The following is a 17698-nucleotide window of genomic DNA, read 5'->3' as shown; positions in this document are numbered from 1 at the left end:
ATTGTTAGTGTATACATATTAAATTTATGTATGATGTTTCAATGAGTGCTTTGAATTTGCGCTTTATTCAGTAGATTTATGATAAGTTGCATTGTTTATAAACAAAGGTGGTAATATTATGTTTGATTCTCAAACAATGTCACTATTGAATAGTTATGCATTTCGTGACATCTAATTTATAGCAAAATCTGCAACAAAACTAGCATGATTCTGCTTTAGTTTTCAATAAATGAGTGTTGACACAAAGGTAGATAAAAGTGCATATCATTGACATACCTTAAGAGTTTTTACTACAGAGTATGCATCTCTTATAGGTCACTGAATATGCATATAAAGATTAATGCAACACTTCAATGTGGTCATTAGCCAATTTAAAATACAATTATCCAAATTCATTTCATACTTTTTTTCCTCCTTCAAATCCATAAAGCTATTAAAACAAGAACATACATAACCAGAGCAAGTATGCACACTTTTTTCTGCTGCCACATACTAGTGTCATACTGCTATTCTAGCACACCATGATTCTCAACTCAATACTGCAACACACCCTGCAAATAATATATTCAGGTTCAAGCACGATACGATAAAAAGTTTTAAAAAACTATATACTGCATGTTTATGACAGGATAAAGATCACTTATGCTGGAAAACATGGCAGAGCCCAAAGGAAAAAGAGAGAAATTTGAAGTTGTATTGATTATGTGAGGAAATACGATGACAATATAACTAACCTCCAATCGATATGCAACTAATTGTAACAACTTACTTTGGTGCAGTTACTTCCAACAACCGCCTTATTCCTGAGAGCCCGGCCAGGGTGGAACTCATCATCAACGTGTCTAGCAAAGGGAGGCCTGGAATTCAATTGACAAGTGATTGTAGATGGGTCAGCTTCTTTACTTGCAATGTTTCTGTCCTCGGTTAATGAAAAACCAAAGAGTCTGCAGCTACTTTTACATGAGGAAGCCATCTCTTGACTGTCTATGAGCGCTGAAACTGATTCATGTGAACGAGAAACGGCCAACTGATTATGCATATTAAACATGCCAAAAGAATTTGTAGCTTCCTGAGCGTGCCCGGAGTAAATAGGCTGAACGGATGTGAAATCTGCAGAAGTTCGACCTTTCATTTCAGAAGCATATGAACCGTGGTAATGGATTTTGCCCTCCTGATTGTGTATGTTATTATAGTTGGTGTTCAAAACTGGATTGACTGATTGCTGGAACATTAACACAGACGATGGAGATGACACTTGCCCTGATGGAACAGAAGCATGCAAATGTGAAGAATTATCATGCATCTGACGAGACCATCCATTCCTGGAGCCAAGCATTGGATAATAACCATCAAAGAGTCCAAAGCGACCATTTCTGTGAGCCTCCTCCATAGACAAGGCTCGTCCATAGGGTTGGCTTGGAAGTATTTCTTGACCTTGCAAGACCTTCTGCAATCGAAAAGATTCACTGAAGCCTATGCCATTGCTGGAAAAATCAGAACTTACTTGTGGGATTCTGGCATTTTTTCCTGAACTAGGATAACACCTCCCGAACTCAGATAACCGGGGACTCTGAGCGCTAATACCATCATAGGGAGTATTAACGCCGAACATTTCTTGACCTTGCAAGACCTTCCGGAATCTTGATGATTCCCCAAAGTCTGAGGCTCCAATCCCATCTGTCAGGTAACAACCTATCAATATTGTTGCATAAGGAAAGATAAAACAAACCGGAAAAAAATATGAGACTTACTGGGAACTGGAAATTCTAGCTTCGCTGAACTCAATCCAATCCTGCTCCTCTTGAAACCAGCTGCCATCAAGTTACTGGAACTGGAAGCAGAACCAGATGGCTCAATTTCCCATGGGGAAACCCTATTATGCCGAGCAGCATCTATGTCATCCCACCTTACCTGTACACAGAGAGTTAACTTATGGTCACCATTAACAATCAACAAATATTATATTGAAATGACACCACTTAACAATTCCTAATTAGATAAGGCATTACAAACATGAAATAGTGACCATTAGGAATATATAATCATTTTTTTAAAGTTTGAGGGGTGAGTTGATGAACCAAACGATATTATACATAAAACTTAAGCGGAAATTTCGAATTCAAATGAGTAACCAATATTGATCTGAAATATTGAAGTATGCCAAGATGGACTATGAATTACAAAAAGAGAAGCATGCCAATAGCAGCTGTTAGAAGAGGAGTAAAGCACTGACACTCCACAATTAGTTTTTAGTACTAAGCTTCAACCGGGTTACATCAAAAGCCAATTTTTCAATATTCAACAACTAACTAGGGAATGTGCTTCATCTATAATAAGTTCATGATTTGCATCAAATTAACATTCATGTCTCTCATGACCTTCAAAAACCGTGGTCAGTAGAATATTACAATATCTACAAAATCAGTGGCTGCAAATCCCATGATGGATATGGAGGTTATATCTATAAAAATGGGTTAAGAAGTAATCATAAAGGTTTATATATCAGTCATTACAGGTTACAACACGTAGAGACAGCAATCTTCTAACACAAACTTAAGCATGCAAACAATGACTATTACGGAATGTTAGAAACAGCACAGAGACATACCAGTAGGCATCTCCATTTTGATCCCGGCCATCTAACAGGATCCACATCACTAATTCCAGCTATTAATCCTGTGAATCTGTGCAACAGAAGTTTGACCAAGATCAGTTTCGATAGGCTATCTGTATGAAGCAAGGAAAAGCATGACAGATGACAAACCTTCGCTCCGCTGCATCTTCAGTTTCAAAGCGTAGCCTGAACCTCATTCCAACTGAATAAGAACAATCGAGGCTCTTTGAGAATTTGTGGAGTGGTATGATAAATTCTGAGGAGCTGACCCTATAAAAGAACAATGAAATATATCAAACAACAATCACATACCATGGTCGGCAAGAACGAAAGCAATAAAATCGACAGAGCACTTAAAGCAGTAAGTATAAATAACTGTGTGGCTGGGAGTAAATTCAGCATTGAGTACAGGTAGTGTGGCATAAACATCATAGTCTACGCACAATCCCTTAACTAATTGTTGTCAAGAATCTGTTCGTAGTGGAAAGTGACTCAATTACTTGAGGCATTATTACATTGCAGCATAGTGTAAGGGATTATTTTGGAAAATGAACTGCTTGAATATAAATAAAAGAAAACATGGTGATCAGGTAATATTGTGTGTCAAGGGAAATCTATTCACACAGAACAATTTCTCGGCTTTCGGAAAAAATAATACCCGGGAGAATTGAAATGGTGACAGGATTGGTTTTAAGGAATGAACACATGTAAAGTTCTGGTGAAACAATTAGGAACAAAATGATCTTCACAAAGGAGAACTTCCAGTAAAAAAATTGAGTGCTTCACTGTCTGACTATAATCTTACAAAAACCTCTAAAGCATGCTGAGAAATTGGACTCGCTATGAAGGGTTATACTAAACCTCGGTGGAAGGTTCTAAGGGCTTCAATCCAGCTTTTATTTTCTTCTATAAAACTATATCTCTATACCAGGACCTTAAAATAGAAAGGCTCAGCTCCAGTTGGAAAATGCCTATTTCCGTTAGATACATGATAATGAAGCTTCCTTTTGAACCCGAATCCCAATTTTATACAAACCTAGGAAGCACCAATGTAGATAGAGACCACAGATATGACACGACAATGATACATGGATATGGCAAACATTAAATTTTATTATAGGACATGATACCTACTATCATACAACATGTAATATTATTATAATATCAATAGAAAACACAAATCCTAAATTTAATTGAAGATACAATGCTGCATATGTAACCTTTGATCATTGCAGACGCATAAAATACTACCATTTATCTAATCATATAGATATTCCACTCATATTAAAACAATTTGAAGATGTCCTCAAGTATCTGAGAAGTATCGGATGTGTAATGCATCGGATATCAATAGGATGACTGTTTTGAAGTATCATTGCTACATGGATACAAACATAAAACACTTCACAATTGTACTTAGAAACCGAAATTATATTTCACTAACTTCCAAGGAAGTACAAGTGCATAGCAAGAAGCTACCTTGGATTATAGCAAACGCTAAAGGCACATCGCGCAGACAAAGCATTAATGACATCCATGAGAGTGCTAGGATTCAATTGCTGACTGGTGGGAACTGCAAAGGTACCACTCTTCAGCTGAGCTGCCCGACGAATCCCTAATCTCAGCTCTCCATCCTCACCTCTGATGTAAATTAAAAATGTAAGTAACATTTAAGAATACTAATTCATATTTAAGAGAATCAAGGTCGTGATACCTGAGAAATAACACAGCATCACCAGACACAAGCTTCTTCTTGTTCACAAATGCGCTCCATCCAGTTGTGAGCAAATGCCTCCGTGGCTGACCTGCTCATAACAACACAGGAAATAAATCCCCCAAGCTGTAAAAAAGTAGTGTACCGGTATGGTAACAAGTGACATACCCCGGTATATATGCCGAAACTTCCATTCTAGGCCATGCAGATCCTTTGCCACAAGCTCTTGTGAAGGTCTTTGTTGACTGTAATCCTGAAGTAATAGTTGAGTTTAATTTAAAAACACTACGAAAGAAATATCTGAACATCCTTCTACGAATTTGACATCATGACTGAAGAAAAACTTGAAAACAAGGTACCACATTTCAAAACATTTATAAGATCAGACTTGATGAATCTAGCCTATAGGAGAAGTTATGTCTATATAGACAATCAATGAAAAACACTTGAGGGGTCAAATTGAAAAGAGAAAGGAATGCTTCATAATTCACAATTACCAGCGGCGGGAAGCAATCTTCAGCTGCTCGACGAGGAACGGAAAATCCTCCATGAGTGCTGGTATCAGAAGCAGTCAGAGTCTTGCAGAACATATGAGGTGTTGTTGATTTCACTACAGCTTCAGCATCCTCCTCTTCACCATCAGCATCAAGTTCCCCGGCCCGCAAGTTTTGCTCTACTTTCTATAATCAAAATGACCAAGTTCAAGCAAAAATAAAATCAGCTAATAAAGACACTCCATTTAATACACATATTTCCTTTCCCTTTCATTCCTATAATATAATAGGAAATTATTTTACACATCTATTTTCCTCTGCTAAGGACATGTGGAAAGGGTTATAAACAAACATGGACATAGACATACTTGTTTCTTTTGGTTTCAAGAGACATTCACATGACACTGTTCTTAAGTAAGCAAATTTTATTCTAATTATGTTTTCTTGACCCCTAGAACTTGGGCACTGAGTAGTTCAAGATTCAGAAGTTCAGGTATCTGTCTTTCAGTGCTTTCTCCAAACACAATCAGTTACAGAACATAAGTAAGATCACATCATAAACAAAGTCTCACCTCATTTTCAGGAACCAACAAGAGCTGGCAATACACTTCATCACTCCCTTCCTCTGCCTGCACATAAAAAGCATAAACATCTCACCAAATCAAATTCAACACCAATACAAATTTACCTAACCTATAGTTCCCTCTACACAAGGATAAGAAGCATAGGATACTTTCTCAACTGTATGAAACCACATTACATTATACAAAGCCAAATAAACAAAGGGGCATTCACAAATTGATAAAGTTGAAAAAAGGAAGATAAGAAAAACCCATATATGAAACCCTCAAAAGATATCAAATTTGAGAAATTCCTACCCCGACCAAATTAAAGACAACATTAGTTTTGTAAAGAAGAAGAAAAAAACACTCACGTGAAGCTTAACATCAAGCACACGACAGAACACATGGGGTGAGATGTTATAAGCAGTGATTGGAAAATCTTGAGCTTGTTGCTCAAAGTGACCCTGTGGAAAGTAAACAACAACACTTCCCTTCTTAGGAAGAGAGATCAAAGGTCCAGCACAAGCATGCCATAACTCTAAGCACACAGAAGGAGGAGGTAAAGCTGAAGCACAAGTGCTTATGCCAGAGTGAGAAGAAGAAGAAGAAGATGATAGAGTTTCATCATCCTCTGTGGTGTTAAGATCAATCAAGCCCATGTTGTGAACAAAGTGAAAATGGTTTTGGAAAATGGGTCTGAAGTAGATGAAGGAGTTTTAAAGAGAAAGGTGAAGATTTGAAGGAGTGATTTTTTCATGTCTGCATTTTTTCAAAGAGTGTGAGGGTTGTTTTAGAACAACTTTGGCATTTGCTAAAAGAAGCTGACCCAATACTCCAAAAAGTTCTCTCTCTCTCTTCTCTCTCTCCCACTGAGTTATCACTCTCTATGCTAATTTTTCTCCCTTTGTTTCTTTTTTGGGTTCTTTTCTTTTACTTTAATTTTGGGGGAGAGAGTCAGAGATATGAGTGAATGAAGGGAGATAAGAGTGAAATGGGGTAGCATCAAACCAAGCTTTCACTAGAATTTAAGTTGGGGTGTTATAAAAATGGGATTTTTATCCATTTTTCGTCATAAAAATTGGATTTTTATCTTTTTTTATTTCTACATAATTTTAATTTCCCTTTGTTTTGGGGTGTATGTTGCAGACAGAAGCAGGAGCAGCAGTGCTGCAGTTGCTGCTGCAATGCTGAGGACTGTTGAGGGTGTGATGTGTGTGGCAGAGACAGAGAGAGAGAGAGAAAGTGAATGAGATTATGAGAGAGTAAAGAGGAGAGAGAAAGGTCACAGAACTGTAGTGGTAGTGGCATATCACTTTGTGAGGGTTATATTTGTTGGTTAAAGACCAATAATATTAAAAGACAAAACAATATATATTCGATAGTCTAAAAGTTTTTTACATTGTTGTTATATTATTCATCGTTTATTTTCAATTATTATTAACTTTTCAACAAAAAACGATATAAACGAAAGGTAAATAATACATTGATTATATATAAATATTTAGATTGTGTGAGTAAATATTACTCTAATAATAAAATATCACAAATTGAATAAAAGTTATTTAAGACTGCATGGTCTCCCTGTATTTCCGGGCGGATGTCTATTCTGTCCCCTTCTACTTCACCAAATCTCACACCTATCCCTATGCCTTATGAATTATGATGCACTTCATCATATTCATATAGTTTTTATGAAATATAGCTTAACCTATGTCATGAAGATTGATATAATTGACAAGTATTTTGTTATCTTCTTAATGTAATCAACTTATTAATTGGTAATGTAGATGTTTTCTATAGTATAAGATTTGTTCTTCTTGGTACAACAAAAACAATGGTTATTATGTGTTGGTTATAAGCAATTAAATAAAAGACATAGAATAAATAGAAGAGAAGAAACAATAAGTTGGTAACAGGGTTTGCTGAATTGTGTCTACGTCTCCGACAATGCTAAGTGGTTACCAAAATATATTATAAACCCTAGCACATCCATAGGCCAAGCAACTTGAGTCCAATATATAACATTAGTCACTCTACTTTATTTCAATATCAGGGCAATATGAGACTAATACAATACATATTTCAAGCATATGGAACATCTTCCATTCTTATAACTAATAAGTACTTGGAAGCTAAGTTACCTATACTTAGATCTAAGTTCCCATATAGTTTATGTGGAGACTTTATTTGTTGACCATGCCATTCATTTCATTGTCTGGCTACACAGATTCTCCTCCTACCATTTTAGTACACTGTTTCTAGTACGGATTTATGAGGCCACAACACTAGCATTGAACCATTTTTTGCATTATGGTATGTGGGGTTTACCCCAAATTTATAAAGTAATAATCCGTACATGTAATGCCCAACATGTACATATTGGAGTGGGATATTTTTTGCTAGCTCTGGAATTTTTGGATCAAAATTCTGTTGAAACTTAATTATAGATTCCACCTTGTTACCACTCATATTTGGAAGGTTTTGGTGGTTAATATCGACAATTAAGCAAAGCAGCAGAGACACGTGATGTGAAAATGGTTTTTGATGTAGAAAGTTGTATATTCACTTTAACACTGTGTTTGTTTTAGAGAAGAGAAGTCAAGCAAAGAAAAGTTGAGGAAGGAAAACTTGAGAGAAGAAAATGGGTAGAAAATGTGATGATTTTTTAGTTGTTTGATATGATAGAAAATGGAAAGAAAGTGAAGAGAAAATAATATAATTATTATTAATAATTATATTTTCTTTGTACTATCAAAGATATGATATCTCAAAGTTTGTCCCAAATCATGTCTTAAACAATGAAAACATGCGACGTGAATTAAAAAATTAAATATTTCTTATTTTTTTCTGTTTTTATTTCATCATCATTGGTTTGGAACATGATTTAAGACATATTTTGGGACAATTGATTCTGCTACAATTTTTCTTTTCCTCTCAATAATGGATAGAAAACATAATACATGGGCCCCAATAAATTTTTCTTTCCTTCCTTCTTTTCAATGCAACCAAACAATGGAAAAAACTATTTTCCTTTCTCTTTCATTCCTCCCGCTTTCTTTCCTCCCTTTTCACCTCAACCAAACATAGCCTAAAAGGGCCAATTACTTTGTTGACAGAGATCACTTGTCTCAAATTATGTCTCACTTTCTGTCCCAAACTAATCAGAGTACTACTTTTTGTTTTTTAAATCTTTCTTCTACTAAGAATAGGAAATGAGACATTAATTAAGATAATTGATCTTTATCCTTACTTTGCCTACCATAGTTTTGACTTTGTCATTAGTGTCCTGTCAAAATATCAAATCATTATTAGTTGTTTTCTTAGACAAAAAGTAATGACAAATCCAGATATCCAATTATACAAGCAGTAAATTAATGAAAAATGAAAATTTACTAATCTTCTTACATAACAAAAATGATGTGTTACATAACACTAATTTAAAAATATGTTATGATATATTTATTTGTTGTGATATAAACTATTTATAAATTAATTTTGTAGGTTAACTCAACCTTGTAGTCAAGATTATGAAGTGTTTGAGCCTCATCTTTCAATTTTGGAGCTATTGATTGCTTTTACATAACATGTTACTTTAATCATTACACCTTCCCTATGTTATCTTTGTCCTAAAGTTTTATTAATGATGATGATAGTAATAATAAAACAAATAAAAACAAGGTACTCAAACATTATTGGTTATTAAGGTAAAAGCAAAAGGTATTTGGTTTTAGTCAATTAATTTATTTGAATAAAAATAAGTTACTTCTCTTCAATTTGAATTTTTTTTGTTTCCACGGGTATCCTTGTACTGAAGGCAATCCTGTCTGAACTGGGAACATCACAGATACATGGGACTAACTCTCCCAACGAGCATTTTTTCCATTCACAAGACTCGAACCCGAGTTCTTACTTAATGGGACTCAAACATGTACCACTTGAACCAACGCTCATTGGTCTTTTCATTATAATCTACAAATAGGAGATCCCCACTTAAAATATTTACCATTTTGGTGAGACACTTATGACACTTTGTTTTTTCAGTACTGTGTAGATAAAAGTATGGACAACAAAAGTGCTTGTTTTTTATTATTGTATTTGAAGGTTGATTTGGAATTAAATGTATGATTTTAAAGAAATCAAATTGACATACATAAATATTTTAAACCATGAATCTGAGGTGAATGCAATGATTTCAAGATATATCAAAATTTATGGAGTAAATTACGGGCCAAGTTTGCAAAAAGGACCTTTAATACACAACATATTTTAAAATTCTATTATAAGTATAAACATTTGTTTTAGCTTTCTATAAATAAAGGTGATAATCTATGGATAAGGAGTAAAAGTTTTGCGATAAAGATTGTATCTACTTTCTCCTTCACCAAAATTGTTAGTGCCACTAGCCCACTAGGCTTATCATTGAATGAATTCATAATTTATTGTTAAAAAGCCACAAAGTGCATACACAGAATGATGTTACTGTTTTAGAATCAAAATACTCTAATTTTATACCTATAGAGAATTAAAATCAAACTTTACTCTATTTTTAATATTAATTTGTGTATTTAGTTCTCTTAATAACATCATTTTATCAAATTATCAATAGTTTTTAGTTGAATTATAATAATATCCCTTGAGATTTAACCTTAATGTATATATTATATCTCTTGTTAGATTTAATCTTAATATTTTTGTACTATCAAGAGTATTCTCTCACTTTTTTAGGTAAAAAACTAATTATTTTTTAGGTTCGTGGTTGTCATTCTCAAAAATATCGCTCTCAAAAGTCAAACATTTAAAATTGGGGATCAAATGTGGCCTTATACCATTAGATTAACGTATTGTTATTATATTGTTTTAGTGTAGTGATAATCCATAATAAAAACCTATAAAGGTTAACAACTTAACATAGCCTTATTTGGTGATAGATATATAAATTTACTTTGGGGATCGAAATCATAAAGCTATAGACACCTAACATAATTTATTGATGTGAAGTAATAAATAGAGTGATAAAAGTGAGTTGAATAGAGAAATAAATAACATTAAGTGTTTTGTGTAGAATCCCAAAACGGAGTTGCAAGTATGGACCAGGAGGGAATCAAAGTGAAGGAAGTAGGCAAATTAGGAAGCATAGTTGCACACTTTACTATTGGTAAATTCAGAATAAAGTTAAAGAAAATGTCACATTCATCAATTCACATACAGAATATATATTTATTTCATTTAGTAAGCATGATAATAAATAAATAAATAAATTTAAAATTTTACAATATTAGAAATTTAATATTTACAAGTTGATATTTTTATTCAAATTTTAGCCTAACAAACAGTTTCATTAATGAAGTTATGCAACATAAAATATAAGTACCTAGATTTTTCTGATACTGAGTCTAGAATATGTCACGACCAACCATCACACACAGTTGGTGCAGTACTACTAGTCCCGTTAGTCAAAGGAATCAGAAACCATCAATTGCTAAGAACCCAAAACTCAGCCACAGTATTATAGGGCAGGTCTATATATATATAGGTCACTCCTACTTTCTGGCAGGTACATAACTAGTTGGACAAAATGGGTCACCACTCACTGCATAACCGGTTAAACCAATGCTCCTTTCTTTTATCCTAATCTGGTAACCCTCTTAGTCCTACACCCTCCCTTTCTAACCCTCCTTCCTTTCTTTTCCATTTCTGTTTTTGGCCCTAGATGATTCTGCATGTGGCTAACAAAACTTACATCTTGCTCTAGTAATACTTCACTTGAAATCTTTGATGACTTCATAATTTATTAACCAAATAAATAATATGGTGCACTAGAGTTAACGTTAGGGCTAATATGTGAACGACATATTAGTTCGTTTGGAAGTGAACTATTTTATAGTTGTTGGATAAAAACTTTTCGTTGCTGGTCGTTGTTATGTTTATTGTTTGGAAGTCGAGTTGAGGGATAGCGACTTCATATGGAAGTCGTGATGTGAGGTGATGAAAAGTCGACTGAAGAATAACAACTTTATGTTGTCATGTAAACAAAACACGACTTCAGTGTAGTTTATTTGATTTACTCGTCTTCTTACATATTAAAGCCCCGTATTCGAGTCTATTGTATTATTTTTCATGAAATTAAGAATAGATATTTGTCCGAGGCTATTAATGTCAATATATATGTATATGCATGTTTATAAATTTTATTAGAGCATTCACGTTCTTAATGTTTTTGAAGTGATAAACTCATAATTGTTATTTGAGAATCAAGTTTGAATTTGGCTCCATTACCCCATTGTGATGCCCTTATATATAAACATGTGGTGATTACAAGTAAGGCATATGTGAATGCCAAATTGCCCCTATTCATCATAACACTATAAGCCACCCCTTGGGCAAAGTCACCTAAATATTCCAAATAAAAACACTCACCCCACTTGGCTCGTCCCATCAATGCAAGGCTTCAACCTACATGATTTTACAACTCATCAACCAACCAAACCCCACACCAATTTGTTGGTTTCACTTATATTTTAAGAGTAGGATCCACTACTTATTCAAACCATTGGATTTCTTTATAATTAAAAGCTAAGATGAAGAGTAAGCTTAAAAAACTTACTCTTAGATTAAGTGGATCATCTCTCGTATTTTAAAAATCAATGATAATCCTACCTGAAAGAGATAAATACTTGTTTTTTATTATTTTCAAAGATAAAAATATCATTTCATTATTTATAAAAAGGTAAAAGAATATTGTCACATATTAGTATTGAAGAGTATCATTAATCTTTAAAAATATTATGTTATACTTATAGGGAATCCTAGTGTGTTATTGATCATAGTCATATATTAGTTATCATTCACATGTTAATTATTATTGGTTGTTTAGTAAAAACAATACATATAAATGATATATGATATATTAGTTGTATAAAATGTATTATCAAGGTACTCCCTTAACCTTTTGGACAATCATCTAATCTCTTTTGGACTGTGTGGTTGCTCTCCCCAACAACTGTTACTTTAAAAAATTGAATCATTGACCTTTTGGTCATCTTCGAGATTTAATTGTGTCTTACATCACTAGACAAACATTTTATTGGTGTTGTATAAATATTTTTTTGGGTATTCCTAAGGCTAATTCCTCACTCTTTTTGGATAAGTACTCTCTCTCAGAGTTCGTGGTTGCCCCTCCCAACAAGTGCAACTCATAAGAATCAAACTATTTAAATAAGATAAAAATATATATAATAGTATAAAGTGGTGAAAAAAAAGACATAAAAAGAATCATATAGGTTACATTAGCGCGTATGTAGGGCGGTGAAGGTGTAAAAAGAAAGAACGGTGATGATGAAAGGGGCAAAGTTGCAGGAATCAGAAAACCCTCGACTTTTACGCGAGTCATGTCTCTCTTTCTTCATCGTACTTTATTCATAATCGCTGCACGCGCCTCAATAACTAATGACACGTGTCGTTTACTGAGAGTGCTTCAAGGGTGCCCTCCAGTTTAAGGACATATTTGTCATTACAGGTAATGGTAAATGGAGTGGGGCCCATATGAGAGGGTTTGCCAAAAGGAACTAGACCAGTCTTTGTCTAAATCAGAGGCTGTCGGCTAACGCTACCACCCAAGTGGGTTTTCGATCTGATAAGTAAAAATGATATATTCTCTTACAGACAAAGATTACATATCTTAAAAAATTTATGTCTTAATTTCTTTAAGTTAAGTATATTTTAGTAAGTAACACAAAAAAATTATTTTATGTTTTTATTTTTACTTACGGGTTAGTTTTTAATTGAATTTTTTAGTTTCTTACGGTTCTTCTCGTATCGGAGTCAATCATGTCTGAATAGGGAACATCTACATGTATATGAAGCTAAATCTCTTAGCAGATATTTTTTCCATCTATAAAACTCAAATCCGAGATCTTGATTAAAGGAAAATGAAATATGCATCACTTGAATCAACACCCATTAGTAGTTTTTAATCAAATTGATAAAAAAATGAGACATCAAACATGAGAGAAATGATCTTCATTTTCATCATACACCATAAGAGAATTAATAGTTGAGAGATATATTATTTTCTTGTAGGTAAAAATTTATAGAAGAATTTAGTATAATTGTATATCATATCTCATATATACGTATTTACTTTTGAATCCCAGATAAATGAGATATTTGTGACCCTTCATTTATTTGCAACATTATTACTAAACAGAGGCTTCTGTATGGGAACGTGATGCCTGGAATCCAGAGGCCCCAAAAAGGGTTGCTTTTTTCTGATATGTCACACTGTATCCTCTGACTCAACCTGCTCCACCTTTGTGCTCTTTCTTTTTATTTATCTATTTTTTCCACTCACAATAATAATAATTATTATGTGTAATCTGAATTATAGTGAAATTAACTTCAACAATAATTTAGTCCAAAGACCTCGTTAGTTTCATTTTTTAGATGTTGGTTTAAATGAGTAAATAGATATTACCAATGTATTAGTCCAATGATATCTTACTGAATATTCGATTTGTGAAATGTTCGATTCAAAATAAACTCGGATATTGTTAGTAATATAAAAAAATGAATAACTAGGGTAAGGTACTCTACGATGCAAAGCCTGGCTAGGGACTCTAGGGTGGTGGTGTTATTTGTCAGGGGACACAACTAGTTACTGCGTTAAAATAGAAACTTCTTACAAATGCATTTGCCATATTTTTCGCGTTTCTTCCATTCAAATTACAAAAATTAATACCTAGGGGCATGTAATAATCAACAACAAAACATGCTTTTGTTCTACATTTTCATGAAACTTAATGATTTTCAATTTGTTTTCTTCCTTAGAGTGATGAATTTTGGATAAGAATAATGTAGAGATAAAGAAGTGACTAATGAATCAAAGAAAACGTTAACAAATATATTACTACACGTGCAACCCTGGCCCCAATATTTTAAACTTTACAGATAGATATATTGGATTATTCTTTATAAACAAAAGGATATATTGTATTTTTTTCTTAGGCTATATTATATGTATAATAATAATGTTATTAAGATTGAAAATGATTGATATAACATTATATATATATCCTTCCTTGAGTATCAATCATTTATACTATGATATAAGCTAGATCCTCACTCTTATAATCGATTGGTTTGTGGTATTGGTCCCTCATAGCTGTAGCACTTGTATTCATATGTTGTTATATTTTGTGAGAAACAGAATATGTCATTTTCAATGGACTGGTTGAGCTTTTGCAGTCATAAGAATTAGAATTATTAATTTATGTTTATGGAACTTGAGTAGTCTACATCACATGCATGTCTGAATTGAGCCTATGATCATAGGTTGGGTCACTTCTTTTCAAGCTAGATGGACCACATAAATTATTACCTTACAAAAGAACAAGTACATGATATTTTTTTATCAAACATAAATATACATATCTTATAATTTATCTATAGTTCAGATAATGTATATGGATATGTAATATGGTTTTCAAATCTATCAAAATCTTATATATGTTGCATTTTTTACATAGGGAGCATAACTATGGGAGTTGAATATAGGTGTTCACTCTTAATATTTCAGAACTCTATCCTTTGGTTAATCTTATGAAAAATGCATATTTGTATGCAAGTTGAAGTTAAATTATTATTATTGTTATCCATGTAATCAGTAATTATTAATTGTGTATAAACAATACATGTTGAAGACAGTGAAATGTCATATTAAACATGAAACATCTTAGATGCATGTATACTGAATGCTTACTTGTTCTTATCCATCAAGTCCTCTCATCAAATTTGTGTAGTATAAAATGGGTATGTTTATAGAGTATCAAGGGCCAAAAAAATGTAATGTTGTACATTACAATTGTTTTATAGTATATTTGGATAGTTAAAAAGTAGTTAGGTTACAGTTAGTTATAAATCACTTTCGGAGTATGTGACTTCTTTCTTTAACAAGTGTCACTCATACGAATCGAATATTTAACATTTGACCCAATATAATATTTGAAGACTTTACAACATTAGATTGATGTCGGTTGATAATTAATTAGATACATAAATGTAAGTCATAGTAATGACTTGTACACATATTTAATAAAAATACCTTAGTAGTTCTCTAATTTATCTAATCTCTGCCATATATTAGAGAAAATGAAAGATAGGTCAAACATTTGATTTAGTAGAATGGAGTACAGAAGTGTGTCATTTCAGTGGTCTACTCATGATGTAGTACTTTCTTGTATTGTTGTTGAGTGGACAGAAGGCCTTCCAAATAGGGAAGTAGGCCCATAATATGTAGGGCACTAAGGCCTCAAGGGTAATAGAGTGCAGCTCAAAGGACATGATAAATGAATTATTCCACAAAATTAAAGTTTCAAACTGCAGCAATGAAGATAAGGATAACAATCCATGTGATCTTCTGGTCTAAAAAATCATGTTTTTATGTTTTTGTCTAGTAGAATTATATCAAATAATATAAAACATTTGTCATTTTTTACGGGCAAAAGAAAATTATATTAATAAAAAATAATTACAAAAGGAAAAGAATAAAAAGATAAAGCAAAAAAGAAAGACAAGAACCTATTACAAATTGGAATTAAGACAAGATATTGACTTAGAAACCCAATTTGAGTAAGAAAAAGAATTATTGCTCATTTGGCCATTAACCCAAAGCCAAGAGTTAACTCTTGCAACTTCAAAAATCTTCGGAGGAGAAGGTCTGACAATATTGAAGACAAAGTCGTTCCTAGAAAGTCATATTGCCCAAGTTGAAGCTAACCAAATGATACTCCAAAGATTGAAGCGACTATTGTTTGAAAGCATACCCATGTGAGCAGTGAAGTGGGCTATGGATTGGGAAGGAAGCGATGTGCTGAAATCCAACCAATTATAAAGAAGCTGCCAAACCGAATAAGTGATATTGCAAGTGGAAAAAAGATGATCATAAGTTTCTGCGTACTCGTTACAGCAAGGGCATAAAGACCTCCTCAATAAAATAAAGGGACCCCCTCTTATGAAGAGCATCCATAATAGGGAGTTTGTCCTGATATAAAATATTTGTTTATGTTTGTAAAATATTTTGATTCCAAGGAGTGGTATGTTTATTATAAATGATGGACAACAATGGTACAATTTAGAAAGAGCTTATGTGGCCTAATTCAAAGGATATAGTATTTGATGAGAAAAAACATAAAGATTCATTTTGTGAGAAGTGTTCCTTTGAATGGGTAGGCTAAGGAACATGTTCTATTGTAAATGATGGACAACATTGTCAGAATCTTAAGAAGAATGTGTGTGATTTGGAAACTTCTTAATAATAATCTCAAATACTTGAAAGACTTTCGACTGGATAGTAAAATTGTTGAGAATTATAAATTTAAGTAATTGTATAGGTGAAGAAGTCTCTCACCTTAGAACAAATTAAAAACTAAAGATTGAGATTTTTTTTGAATCTTATATAGTATCTAACTTATCTATATGAGCTTTCATTTTATCCATTAAATTTCATTATTTGTAGCCCTATTATGTGGCTTAATAATTATCTAACGTGTTTCTTGAGCATGACCTCTTGTGTGAAGCACCGAAACTCTTTTTGTGTGCCAAACAAATTGGTTGGATACTCAATCAGCAATAGATGAGAGATAAAACTTGTACAATTTAATTGCATATTTTGTTTATGATTCTAGCATTCTTATCAAATTCCATTGCTGCAAGCACGAGACCAACACATATACTTGTGCCGCAAGTTACTACCCATGAACGTATAAATTCATTTTAGATTGACCCGTTACATGCAATAATAAATCATAAAAAAAACAATAGAACTTTGCTTGTAAGAAAACTATTCTTTGTTATTCAATCATCTAATTAGGTACACCAAATCTTTGTTATTGCATGCGTTGGCACATTCATAATCACTTGCACGACATGTTCTAAAATTAAAATATAACTTTTTTTTAACAGATTAATTCTATAATAATTTTAAAACGGATGAAATATATTGTATCAATGTAAATAATAGTGTATGTGAATATAGATGATTATATTGTTGGATTGATTTTAGCCAAAGTTATTAGTTTCCAATAGTAAAAAAAGGATTAACTGGTTAGTTAGTTTTTTTCTTCCTTTTATAAAATGATTTCATCGTATCCAATCAATATAACGAGGATAAATACTATTCATTTCAATAAATTCTTTCTCCTTTTTTTTCGAGCTTTAAGCTTTTCTTATCTTTTTTATTCATGAATGACCCATCTTTCTTGTTCATCAAATGGATTTATCAATGTCTCATACCATTTTTACATGACCCTTCAAAACT

At 32.9% G+C, this 17698-nt stretch overlaps 1 protein-coding gene across 1 annotated transcript; it reads right to left on the bottom strand.

The window, feature by feature from the left end:
- LOC109345593 (auxin response factor 3-like) lies at nucleotides 245-6692 on the bottom strand. Its single transcript, XM_019584681.1, has 11 exons — nucleotides 5757-6692; nucleotides 5395-5451; nucleotides 4826-5008; nucleotides 4497-4581; nucleotides 4329-4419; nucleotides 4094-4255; nucleotides 2765-2884; nucleotides 2609-2684; nucleotides 1752-1911; nucleotides 770-1677; nucleotides 245-551 (listed from the first exon to the last, which is right to left on the bottom strand). The coding sequence occupies exons 1-11, from the start codon at nucleotides 6042-6044 to the stop codon at nucleotides 534-536; spliced, it is 2148 nt and encodes a 715-aa protein (XP_019440226.1). The 5' UTR covers nucleotides 6045-6692; the 3' UTR covers nucleotides 245-533.

This window comes from Lupinus angustifolius, chromosome LG04 (genome assembly GCF_001865875.1).
Source record: "Lupinus angustifolius cultivar Tanjil chromosome LG04, LupAngTanjil_v1.0, whole genome shotgun sequence".
Classification (NCBI taxonomy): Eukaryota; Viridiplantae; Streptophyta; class Magnoliopsida; order Fabales; family Fabaceae; genus Lupinus; species Lupinus angustifolius.
Note: the sequence above shows the minus strand (reverse complement) of the source record. Positions and strands in the feature narration are given on the sequence as shown.